The 13,483-nt window shown below is 47.2% G+C and overlaps 1 protein-coding gene across 1 annotated transcript in view; it reads right to left on the reverse strand.

The window, feature by feature from the left end:
- The window catches only part of Tcerg1l (transcription elongation regulator 1 like), a 180,240-nt gene that overhangs the window by 11,631 nt on the left and 155,126 nt on the right, over positions 1–13,483 (reverse strand). Inside the window, exon 9 of the mRNA XM_075972609.1 lies at positions 9,489–9,618. Within this exon, the coding sequence (XP_075828724.1) occupies positions 9,489–9,618 (130 nt within the window). The remainder of the gene's footprint in view (positions 1–9,488; positions 9,619–13,483) is intronic.

Raw genomic sequence — 13,483 nt, forward strand, 5'->3', positions numbered from 1 at the left:
GACTCACCTAGCTCAGCCAGATGGGCTCATTCTACTGTGGGGACCACCTGGGAAGGTTCCTTCAGAGAGGGCTGAGGATGGCTATCGAGTAGGTCATATACCCAACTGTGACAGGGTGTCTAGATTTTAGGAGATCTAGAGGTGTTAGAAGGAGGTATAAAAATACATGTATAAGCCTGGCGGTGGTGATGCATGCCTTTAATCCCAGCACTCAGGAGGCAGAGGCAGGCGGATCTCTGGGAGTTCGAGGCCAGCCTGGTCTTACAAGAGCTAGTTCCGGGACAGGCACCAAAGCTACAGAGAAACCCTGTCTCGAAAAACAAAACAAAACAAAAATACATGTATAAAGCTTCTCAGGGGAGTCTGTCATCCACGAGGGAGGCAAAAAAGAAAAAAGAAAGAAAGAAACTTGTATTTTGGCTATGATTTAAGTGACAAACAAACCCGGTCATCTCACCCATGGCCATGCTGATAGGTCCCATGAGTTCACATGGGTCTCAGCTCCAGAGCTCATGGTGGAGAAGACGGATCATCCTCCACATACCCCACCCACACCTAAGGAAGAGGCTGCTCAGCTATAGGACCACGTTGGCATGCTACCCACTCTGCGAGTCCAGAGATCCATGACACTACTTCTGCTTTTCCTGATCATGTCACTACCCTCCTCCCCTTGACCCCTAATGCTTCTTTGATTATCTAGCATGTTCCTTGATTTGGTCTCAAATGGTTGAATTCTTCAATCACATTTAGGCCACTCCCCACGGTGTTTCCCCTGTGTCTGACTGGGACATATGTCCCCTCCCCAGTTCTCTCTGCGGCCCCGCTCTGTGACCCCTTCTGATATCCAGAGGACCTGAGCATGTCGAGCCACTATGTAGATGACTACTACTGCCCATATCGGTGGGACAATCTTAGTGGTTCTAGATCTCATTTCTCACGGAACCAACTGCTCAGTGTCACCTGCTGTCATCAGAACCCTGAGAATGTAGACAGTATTCCTCATGACCCAAGGTGAGTGGTCCTTTCTCTACGTCCAGCATCTCTCCCTAAGGATAACAGAGTATCCTCTGCTTTGTCTCTGCCGTCTGAATCACCAGATGCTTCACCACTTCCACAGTGGAGGAAACTAGAGTCATGTGTTCTGAAGCCAGGCCCTGAGAGGGAGCCACAAGGTTAGCTGTGACTGGGGAGGGGGTGTCCATCCCCGAAAGGTATTACCATCACATTGGAGCCGGCATTGAGGAGCCATCCCGGAAATGGCTGGTTAGTATGAGCATCCCCGAGGCTGCAGACCCTATGTGGTACTATGTCTTGAGGAGCTAGTGCTGAACAGGACATGGGTATAGGGAAATCCCCCATTCAGGAGAAACCGGTGGCCTATTTGCAGCTCCAGGAGCTTGAGTTTTCATAGTATTGAGATCTCCATTTGTTCAACCTGTAAAGACAACCTTGTAGAAAAATCCAGAAATGTTTCCCAGACAAAGTAGCAAGATAGGAACCCCAGGTTGCAGCCTCTGGTGATGGTCACCTGGTATCTGGATGAAGAAAGTCATCTCCAAGTAGTTCCCCTCAGCCAACATCCTTTGCTCCACTCACAGCCTGAGCCTTCACCAACAGCTCTCCATCTGAATCCTCAGTTCCTCACCTCTTCAGCTGGGCACCCAGCAACCTCCTGGTCAGAGCCTACATCCCTTCTCAGCTTTAATATGGTTGCTCCCTAAACAGCCTGGATGTGACCTGCATCTTTTGTGGGCCCCATGTACTCCTAAGCATTTACTCCAGGCAAAGAGAGTTTGCAGAGACAAGGCCCTTCGAAGCACGCCAAAGCCTGGCAGCTGCCTAGTTCTCGCCAAAGCCTGGCAGCTGCCTAGCTCTCCATTCTGTAGATGAGTAGGGGAGGCCCCATCAGACCTCCCAGGGAATGATCGAGGACTTGTGTATGGAAAAGAACTGCCGTCTGTGAGGGGAGCATTTGCAAGGAGCAGCCAGAGTAAAGCACTCCATCTCCGTCCCAGCATTAGCCAAACCTCTCCAGAAACTGAGGAAATCGGATTTTGTGCTACCCCTGGGGATGATTCAGCTTTGAGACGAATGGATTTCATTTAAACAAAGTGGTCAGGCATGTTCTGAGATGGCCAAAGTGCAAGGATGTAGGTCCCATCTGCCACTGACAGCCCCCGGCCATCTGGGGTTATTAATGTGGGTCAGACCTGAGCAGGCGTGTGGGAGTGACCAGGGCTGTCATTAACCACCCTGTCATAGCCAACAGAATATTCCTTTCATCTTTCCAGCTAAAAAGTCTTGTATTTTCCAATCCTTGGACCACAAAGAATCTGGGGATCCCAGATGCTCAGGGAAAAAAGTGCTGGCACTGAGGTAGTAGCTGTATGATAAATTCCTGCCCATAAGGGGATCTTGGCAGGGTAGAGAATCCAGGCACTAGCAGTCCCATCTGATGCCTGCACTGGGGTGCCAATCACTCCTGCAGGAGTCTGTGACCTACAGCATCTATACACATATCTGTACTGCCCCTCTGCCATACACAGAGCTCAAGCCTGTGATCTTTGGGCATCACTGACGGCAACTGACAGCTGGACTAGCATTCAGGAGCTGGAACCTCTTCAAATAGTTTATTTCCATCTCAGACCCAAACCCATTTACTTCAGACACTAATGTTCCTCACCAAATTTGATTACCAAGCACTGTCTTGTCTCTCTTGATTCCCTGGTACATTGAGATGGCCGCCTTAAACCTGGGCTTCAACTACTTAGCCAATTAGAAATGACTTCTCCTTCATTAACTACAAACTGTCCTCCAAGGAAGTGTTCTGACTCCAGGCCACTCTACTTCTGACAGTACCATGGACCTCTAAAGCAAAGCGTACCTCTGTCACAGTCTCCCCAAAGGGCTCACCCCTTCCTTCAGTCCCAGACCCATGAGCAGGGCTTAAGAAAGATCAGGACTGGTGTTCCAAGCCCCTTCCTAGACTCTAGTACAGTGAATCATTAAAGTTTCTATTCACTATAAAAAATATGGGAATTATTTTATATTGATTAAAAACACAGGAATAACAGACATGTATGCAGAGTGGCCTGCAGTTATGGCTGCTGAGAGACCCTTGGGTCTCTTGGTCATGGATGTGTCCCCAAATCCTCTAAGTCTCTTCTCAGTGATTGTGAGCACATTTTGCTGGCCCCTCTTCTCCCTTCTATCCCCTCCTGGTTCTCAGGCAAGGATACAGAAGAAGTCCTTCCTCCCTGAGTACAGGGATTGATCAGAAGGGCTCTGAAAGAACACAGACCACTGGAAACTTGGCCACACTGAAGAAGACTCACAGATGTCTCTCCCTTCAGCTCTGTCAGAATTTAAATATGAAATGTGTCCCCTGCCCCACACATAACACACCCACAGGCTCATGTGTTTGTGGTCCCCAGCTGAAGGGGTTATTCTGGAAGATTGTGGAACATTAGGAGGAACATTGATGGAGGAAGTGGATTATTGGGGATGTGGCTAAAGGTTTTATAGCCCAACCGCTACATCCTGTCTACTCTCTGCTCCCTGACTGAGAAGACAGTGCAGCTCGTGACCGTAGGCCCAGCCTCTATGCCTTCCCGTCACGACAGACTTTCTCCTCACACTGTCTGTTCAAATGAACCTTCTCTTCCATTAGCTGCTTTGTTCGACTATTGTGTTACAGCAATGAGAAAGGTAATTAATGTGTCATAAAAATTCAAATTCCACACAGATTCCTTCCCAGTGTCCTCTCCCGTGGCCCCTCAGCTGCCGTAACTCCCTGAAGGTTTTGTAGAAACAAAATCTTGCCTCTTTGGAATGCTGCTCTCTGTGATAGAGTCCCAGAGCATATTTCAAGAACCTTTGTTGCCGGGTGATGGTGGCGCACGCCTTTAATCCCAGCACTCGGGAGGCAGAGGCAGGCAGATCTCTGTGAGTTCGAGGCCAGCCTGGTCTACAGAGCTAGTCCCAGGACAGGCTCCAAAGCTACAGAGAAACCCTGTCTCTAAAAACAAAAAACAAACAAACAAACAAACAAACAAAAAGAACCTTTGTTTTTAGCTCTGATGTCCCTGAGAAGTACAGGTAGTTGTAGATGGAACCAAAGACTCGGGCCTGGTGTGGGAGGCCACCTTCTCCACTGCTGAAGAAGTCATGGTCACTGTTTGAGGTCTCTTAAGCACAGCTCTGGCACAAGTGCTTGGCATAGCTGGTGTATCTGAGGTGGGAGTGCAGAAGAATGAGCTGGTAAAAAGCGGTACACAGTGTGTAGGAGATTCCTACAGAAGCTGCCCAGGTTTCCATGAGATTTCTCTGAATTTAGGGAAGTGTGTTTCTTCTTGGGTGTGAGTGTAGCTCAGGGAGTAGAAGCAGGAATGGTCCCTGGAGTCCAGAAAAGTCCAGATGAGCGCTAGGTAGAGAAATAAGTCCTGGACCACAGGGCGGGGCTGCCACTAGCATGGATACCCTGTCTTCACACTGGGACACAGCACTCTCAGCCTTGCCTCTGGTGCTCACAATGTTGTACAGCGCTCGTGATTCTATTTTTATAAATAGACCTTTACACGGCTATTCCACACACAGCTGATTCATTTGATCTGAGGATTATTTTCACATTAGAGACTGTTATCCCATCTTGAAATCTGAGCAGGTGGACACAGTTCCCCAACGGTTTGCAATTTCTTCTAGAGAGAAGGCCCCGGTCACACCTGAGGCACGACATGGCCAAATCCCAGGGCAGCCGATCCAGGGAATAGGGATGAGGGGCATAGAGGCCAACAGAAACAAATGGACCAAGAGGGCTTAAAAAATAGTAAGTAGCAAACATTTAACCTTCCTGCTATTCAGTGCTGATTGGGTGAGCTGGCAAAATAAACCATAGGGACTTCTCAGACTTTGTTGGTAGGAAAATATACTGAATTAGAACAGCATCTTCAAAAACAGTGTGATAGCAGAAGTCAAATGTTTATATTCAGAAGGAAATAAATCACACACACACACACACACAGACAGAGAGAGAGAGACAGAGAGAGATACACACATACCCCCCCCACACACACACACATATATGTGTGAGTCAATGAATATTATTTAAACAGCAACATTGGAAAATACACCAAATGGATTCCAGCTTTCCAGATTGATAATTAGTGGTATTTCATCAAATATTCCATTGTATATCAAAAGTATTTCCTAGGGGCTTAGGTATATAGCTCAAAGTAGAGTGAAGTTAGATTTTGTGAAGTTCTGGGATTGATCTCTAACACTCACCCCCTAACACACACACACACACACACACACACACACACACACACACACACATACACACACATGAGAGAGAGATTTCATAACAGTTCATACTAATTTAATTATGAGCTACTTACAAGAACACACAGTATGTACATATGTTTACAAATTAAGTTGAATCTTATGGTATTAACTGAAAAGAGAAATTGATTCAACTGTATCCAATTGAAACTCAGTATCAGATATACTATAAAAGTCTTTAGTCTTGATTTTTTAAAAGTTTCTTTAAGCTTTATTTTGTATTTTTGGGTGCTGGGGCTGGAATTGAAGGGCCATGCATATTAGACACATATGTGCCATCATTGATCCTTTGAAAACTATTTCTAGGGAGAAAGGTATGAAATTAAGTTTACTCTGGAGGTAAATAATTGTTTTAGGGTAGTATTTGTGCTGCTTTTCTCTTAGTACTCTTCTGAAAATTGATTGATTTACTAACAAACAATTTGGCATATTCAACTCTTATTTTCTTTGATAAGTATGGGTTATGCTGATGTGGGAGGTCCTTCTGTCTTGGTTAATGAATAAAAAAACTGCCTTGGCCTGTTGATAGGACAGAACTTACATAGGCAGGGAAGGTAGAACTGAATGCTGGGAGAAAGAAGGGGAGAGACAGAGAGAGAGAGACCAGGGAGCCGCTGCAGCCTGAGATAGATGTGCTGAATCTTTGCTGGTAAACTACGCCATGTGGCGATATACAGATTAATAGAAGCAGGTTAAATTAATATAAGAGTTAGCCAATAAGAAGCTAGAGCTAATGGGCTAAGCAGTGTTTTAATTAATACGGTTTCTGTGTGGTTATTTTGAGTGGGCTGGGAACCAACAAGCCTCCTCCCCTGTTACATTACGCCATTTCATTTTATCAGCATGTCCCACGCCCAAGACACTTAAGACTAGCCCCAAGAACACAGAGCAGCTATTTACCCCCCAAATTCAAGGACCAGTAGCTGGCACAGGCGCCTGCCCTCAGGACCACCTATGCAGACCACTTCTCCTGTGACCATGATAATAAGCGATGTTTTCGGCACCATCCTGTTGCTGCCAGATCTGTAATGAATGGGAGTCATGTGTGAATGTGCCCTGGAAAGGAAGAGGGACCAGACATGCAGCAGGCTGCAGGGTGATACCAATATGCAGACACTTGGGAGGGGTACCCTGTGCCCTCTGCTATAAGCTGACTGACTAAGGAGCCTCTGTCTGTTCCACACTGGCTTCACACAGGCTCCATAGTGATCCCTCTGTTCAGTTTGATCAATGACCACTATGTAATGAATATCCTATTAATCAATTCTTTCTTGTTTTTGACATAATTGTGAACTCAAATTCCAGGGCCTCTCCTGGAGCTGGCTATGGTGTCAACCAGTGTCCATAAGGCCTACTCCTTCAGACAGACAGATTCTGGGGGTACCCAGAGGCGAGTCTGAGCCCTGCATTGCTTGGGTCCAGCACAATGCAAAGGACTTCCCTTTCCAGCCCTGGCTAAGCAACACTGAGCACCAAGGATGCTACAGGAAGAGACTCCCAATACTCTGTCTCCCGTGGACTCAGTTAAACAGGAAGGGAAAATCCGGCAACCTGCTACTCAATTAAATAGAGCTTTAAAAAAAGTTCCCCTGTGATTTGTGCTCGTACAAGGACTAAATAAATAAAACAGAAACCTTTATTGAGCCATTTCCTGCTGGTTACAAAAGCACATAACTAGAGCCCCTCCCTAGCCCATAATCCCCTGGGAAAACCCAAGTACTGTCTTTTGAAGATATTAGAAATCCTCCATGCCTGGCTTCAGCACTCCATGAGCACACAGGTTTCTGAACTAAGTAGTCAGCAAATGCAATAGAAAAATCTTGTTAATCACTCAGTCCATAAAGTGTGACCTTTCTAACGGCTCATTCTTTAAGCAGCTGGAAGTCTCCTGAGCTGAGCTATCAAACTCTCATGAGCATGAGTGACTTATGAAATTGGCTGGCATATTTTATAAAGTCTGAGTATTGCAGGCGGTAGCATTGCTTTATGACAATGTTGTAAGCTCAGATTGCCCTGTGCTACTCCAGAACTGAAGGGGCTCTTGGACCTTCTGCAATCAGCACAACACGGGCCCTTTGCTTCTCAAACACCTATTGCTCTTTTTGACTTTTATAGAAGCATCTCAAAAGCAAAGTCTAAAAATCCCTCACCCTGATAACTTAAGCATACAATCCCTCCAGCAAAGCCCTTTGGAGACCTTCAGTGCTCCATGAGTTTGTCCCACCCACTCCTTTGCCCAGGAAGGCAGTGCTGGCTCCTCACTTTATCCCTGCAAGCTTCCAGAAGACTGCATCAGTACATTGGACTCAATGCTTTCCAAAACTTGAAGTTGAAAGTTAGGCAAAATGATGGAGTGGACTTCTCCTTTGACTTCTCAAAAGATCATGATCAGAGAGATGGCTTAGTAGATAAGGGTTCTTGTTGTGGAATCCCAAGACCTGAGTTTGATCCCCTAGGACACACAAGGCAGAAGGAGAGATCAGACATCCTCACATTGTCCTCTAACCTCAGCGTGTTTACTGTGTACTGTGTGGGTCTGTGTGTTACACATGCATACATACACACACTTGCACAAAAAATAAGTAAATGGAACACTTTAAATAATTCATGGTGACACACTGGACCAGCTGGCTAGAACCCTGCAGAAATGATCGTGTATCGTCTTCCTGGCTGGAGGCTGTTCAGAGTAAGGGAGGAGGTAGAGCTGGTCTAATGGCGTGAGAAAATCTCAATGAATCTTGGAGCCATGGAGCCAAACACAGGAACTCAGCCCTGGGGAGATGAATGTGGTGCTTTGTTCTCATGATGGCCCTCACCCCATCCTACTTCTGTTCCGTGGGGGCAAGAGTGCAGAGTCAGGAAGCAAACCTCAGCTCTTCCAGGGAACACCCCTTCCTCACACACTCCATAGGCTCCTCTGGTGCTTGCATGAGCCAATTAAGCACAAGGAGTAAGATATTGGTCATAGCCTAAACAACCTCCATAGAATACTCTGGAAATCCCAGGAAAATGGTCCAGCATATCCTGGTGCCATGGGATCTAGTATGGAAAGAACAGTTGCACCACGGCAGGAACAGGAGCCCACATGGAGTGTCCCAGGGCAGACTGAGGAAGAAGTTCAAATGAAGGAACCCAACTTAAGACTTGTACAATGAATTTACCACTCCGTTCCACTGTTAGGATAGATATCGGTGAGTGGCCTGCATCGATTCATTCTTGGCCCTTTCAGTGTCTGAGACTGAGAACTGAGGTTTGCTTCTAGATGACGGTACATAAATAGGTATACATGCTCACATTCATAATACCAAAAGAGAGAAAACTGCCAGAAAGGCAGGTGGAAGAGGATGCTTTCCTGCTCAAGTCGTGAGGCGCTATCCCTGCCTCCATCCTTCCTTCCCTTGGCCAGCACCCAGAGTCCAGCTGGGCCTGGCCTGCCATGGGAGTGATGACCCAGCGCTTGCCCTCTCCCCAGTCCCTGCTCGGCAGCCTCTCTGCATCTGCTGCAGAGAAGGCAAAGGTGTTTCCAGGAAACAGCCTGGCAGGGAGAAGCATGCCACTGCAGAGTTTGGGAATTTGCTTTGGATTCACAAGGCCATTACCGTATTCATTACAATTACCCTCACACAGTCTTCATTACTGCCTTCTGTGTTCTGCCGCACTCTGTGAAGAAACCCAACTGGGCTACGATATTGTACTGGCTCAGTTTTGTGCCCAAAAGCCAAAGTAAGAAATAAAAGTCCTGGTTTCGCATACAGTTTCCTCCACTCAAAACAAGATTCAGAAATCACTTTATTTAAAAACAGTCTAATTAATCCAGAAGTGTGAGATGCCCTGTGGGGTTAAGATATCCATAGCGGATTATTCCTGAGGTTTGGGCCCTGAAGCCTGGCCTGAGGATGGCAGAAGTCTTTCCCACACTGGTTTGCGTCCCTCCAACCATTCCAGCAGCCCATGCCTTGCAAAGCCCCCTCTCCAAGAAAGGAAGCAGAAGCAGCTCCTCCTGGGGTTTGCTCAGGCCTCAAATCCTTCATCTCCTAAACACCCATCAGCTTAGGCGCAGGTACAGTGGGGAAGACCAGTCCTTCCCAAGGGTCCCCAGGGGCCCTCCTCCTCTCCACTATCTCCCCACGGATGTTCAGGGTTCTTACCCCTCTCTCCAGCAGCATGTCTCGGAAATGGGTCACACGCTCCTCCAGGGGCAGGAGAATCTGTGGCGGTGGCGTCTGTGGCCCCTTGTCTACTTGCTGGGTCTCCTCTGGGCTCTCACAGCTTTCAGTCCTTGGGGACACAAGATGCAGAATTAGCCACACCCGAGGAGATCCGACTGGTCCCCACTGAAACCTTAAATCTCCCTGAGAGCACTGTTTACAGAGAGAAGAGTCTTGAGTCAGATCTTCTGGCTCATGCCTAAAATCCCAGCTTGTGAGAGGCTGAAGCAACAGGACCGCCAAGGGTTAGAGGCCTAGACTATAGAGTGAGACCTTGTCTCCAATAAACAAGAAAAGATGGGGGAAAAGAAACAGAGTCTTGGAAAGCTCTTTGGGCTAAGTTGGCAAAGGAGACTTTTCTTGCCTTGAAAGACAAGTGGCTTTGCTGTGTTCTGTGGGGAGACTGAGATTAAAGTCCTGGTCCACAGCCCCCGGTCCCAAGAAGAAAATGGCTGGGACAGAATCACAGAGATGCTTCTAAAATGGCCACACCATGAAAAGCATACAGAGGAGGGAAAGGGAGGCCCACCCTTCTGAAGCACCACTTGAGCTGTGCTTGTTAAGGGGGCAGGGCTCCTGATGGGTCTTTTCATAGCTCTACCTTATTCTAGAAGCACCTGGAAGTCTCCCCAAACATCTAAGTACCCATGTCTGGAAGGAAATATTTGGCCAAAGTTGTTACCGTTATTCCTCAAGCTGGCTTCACCTCACTGACAGGCTTCTGGAACACTCCTGTCTTTGAGGACGCAGCTGGCCCTTGCCCTGTCCTGTGCTCCAGAGCTCAGTCTGACCTTTACCCTGACCACTCCGATTCCTCATAGGGTCTTCTCCCCAGCCCAAGTCCCACATCTGTCTATGGTCAGGCCTGTGACAGTGTCTGTTCAAAATGACAGGCGGTGTTGGTGCTGCTGGGACAGTGCCAGCACCAGTCACCTCTCTGTACCATCCTCGTCTTGACTGCTCTCAGGCCATGTTGGTCTGTGATGGTAAGGGCACACAGACAACACTGCCAACAGACCGCCCAGACCTGCAGAAGTACACCCACAGGAGACACACAGAGCTAAACTCTGTGGAAGTCGAGCACGTGCCGAGAGCACTCAGCATTCTGGGCCTAACACGGGTTTTGGTTCTCACAGGGCTGTCTGTAGTAGAGATTACTCCAAACAAATGGGAAATGTGTGAAGGAACAACAATGGGGTGCTGAACCCATGCGAGGATTTTATTTATAGACCAGCTATTTCAGGACAATGTACCATCCTCGCTTCTTCTATGTCGATGCGGAATTCTGAAAAAGGAAAGTTACCAGTTGATCTGTGATCGTGCCAGACTGCAAGGTTATAATTAGGACTTCTTTGTAGTGAGCTTTTATTAGCCCAAAATAGAAGTGTGGAAACAAGGCTTGTATTGTTGTACCTGGAACCCATTATGATCTCCTGTTATTGCTTATCCAACAAATTATTTTGTTCAGAGCCACTGGATGTCTTCCAGGGGACGGGGCTCTTGGCTTGCCTGGATGAGTCAGAGGCAAGTGCAAAGATACGGTCATGTTTTGGGGTTCTTGTGTTAGGGTGGGCTTTGTACCTTTAATAAAAGCTGAGTGCTCCCTGTGGGTGGCAAAGCTTGCTCATTCCGAATTTTGCCCAGAGGGAAAGGCATATGAGCACTGGCTTGGTACCTAGCATGGCATGCGGCGCTGGTGTCGGGTCTTTACAGAACCCTCAGTTGTCCCACACAACAAACCTCACTTGTCACCCTGCTTTTATAAATGTCCTAGTGCTAAGTAAAGTTTGGAGGGGTTGGTTTTTTCCAACCCCTCACCCACAGATGATGGTCCCCAACTCTAGATACCAGCACTCCAGAGTCTCCCAACTCCAATGGAGAACTCCTGTTTCCTGTTAGGCAGAGAGATATTGAGGTGACTACCTCCCTCCCTGCAGAGAGGCTCTGACCTCCCATGACTGCTTCTTAGCCCAGCTTTCTGTGTACATCAAGATCACCCACAACCTTTCAGATCCTTTCAGATCACACGGGTCCTCCCTGCGGAGCCTTCCAGAGGCTAAACTAGTCGCTTAAGTAACACAATGGCAAACCCCAAACAGTTCTCTGTGGCAGTCTACAGGGCTCAGTTCCCTCTGCAAGCTTGAGTCACTAGCCCATCTTATTAGGGTCATCTGTCACACTACCCACATAAAAGATGTGCGAACCTGAGCTGTAGGATCATTTAGGCAAACCCATGGACCCTATGCTCAGATACAGGGTGATTGCAATGCTCATCTCGTGAGCTGCTGGAGGGTAAGAGTCTTGCTAATGCTGTCACCCCTCACAGCCATATGTTCACAATGTGACATGCATTGTATCAGACACAGAGAACTTCAGGAAAGCCAGGTACCTCACCCAACCAGGTATTCAGTTTGGTGGGAATGGATTGGAGTAGGGCATACACACAAGCCGCAGGCCAGGGCTGACATCCCAGCATCATAGAACCTAGTATAGGTGTTCTTAGGCCAGGTCTCTGCATAGCATGCCTATCATACCAGCATCTTCGCAGGAATAGAGGCCTTTAGATCGAACAGGAGAGAAGAGAAATGAAGGTTACCGCAGGTCATTGCAGCCATGAGGACACCACCCTGTGCAGAGAGAGCTGTTGTCTGGGAATATGCTAGCTCTAGAGGAGAGTTCTGTGGATGTGATGGGCTCAGGGGAAAAAGCACCAATGTGAACACACCGTGGGATCAATGTGCTCTGCTCCTCACCATAAGGCTGCCTATGTATACAGACGAGCTGTGGAAATCTCTGGATCTTGTCAGTGAGGTATGAAGTTCTAGCAAGATGGTCTTGACATGGCTGCAGCCCAGTTCTGTGATGTGATGGATCTTGTTGACTCCACCCTGCTTAAACAGTGAACATAAGGGCCACCTCTGTCTTGGCAGCACTGCCTCCCTGAGACAGCAGCTCTTCTCTATACAGGGTGGCAACCCTTGGCTGCAGTAGCCTGCAGCAGATTCTCTCCTCTCGTGTTCCACCCTGGACAACAGCCAACCTGAAGGCCTTCTTGGCACAGCCTTATCTGACAGGGATGGCAGAAGTCATAAAGTCAGCACAGCTGTTTGACAAAGATCCAGCAAAGCTGAGTCACATGATGGCTGCCATACCACCTTTGGTTTTTATCTCCACCTGCTACATATTTGAGAGACTTTTAATATTTGTACAATTTGGAAATATTAAATTGATGGAAAACTTATGAATCATTTGTGTCGTCTCCCAGGAATACTATTTCCAAGCTTCCCAAAGACAATCCTGAGCATACTATCCTCCCTCCTGCTTTAGTGAGATATCCTGATCTACTTGAAGGTTTTCCTGACACCTTGGAGGCTGTGACACACATAAAGAAGCAGAGGTCTCTTTATGAGGCTGTGAGATATTTTTGAGACATCTGTCCCTGTACTTACTCAGGAACAAGATAATCAAAACAAAATGAACTTTAAAAGGTCAACAAGATTTGGTGGGCTAGAGGAGTTGGCCACAGATCAGACTATAAGGCTCTTCCCACTATACACCCAGGCAATTACATGACAAATACAGCAACCAAGGTAGACTAGCTGAAGCTACCTCTGTCCTACACAGAGGCTTATACTGACGGGCAAAGAATGATGCAGAAAGATGATAAAAGTATTCTATAAAGATATAAAATATAAACATTATGACAGAATTTACATAATAACTGCAGCCGCTTTGGCCTGAGGCTATTTCTTGGGCACTCTGACCATTGAGAGTTAATACTACACTGCTTGGGACATGGCACCATGCCTGTCCTTGAAGATTGTTTTGGTCAAATGTCTTTGTAGCCTGAGAATAACTTATCATATGCCTCTAGACTCTTAAAAGTTGGGTTATGGGGTTAATGAGTAAAAATGATAATTCTGTTTATCAATGGT

The sequence above is a fragment of the Microtus pennsylvanicus genome, chromosome 5, assembly GCF_037038515.1.
Source record: "Microtus pennsylvanicus isolate mMicPen1 chromosome 5, mMicPen1.hap1, whole genome shotgun sequence".
Taxonomy (NCBI): Eukaryota; Metazoa; Chordata; class Mammalia; order Rodentia; family Cricetidae; genus Microtus; species Microtus pennsylvanicus.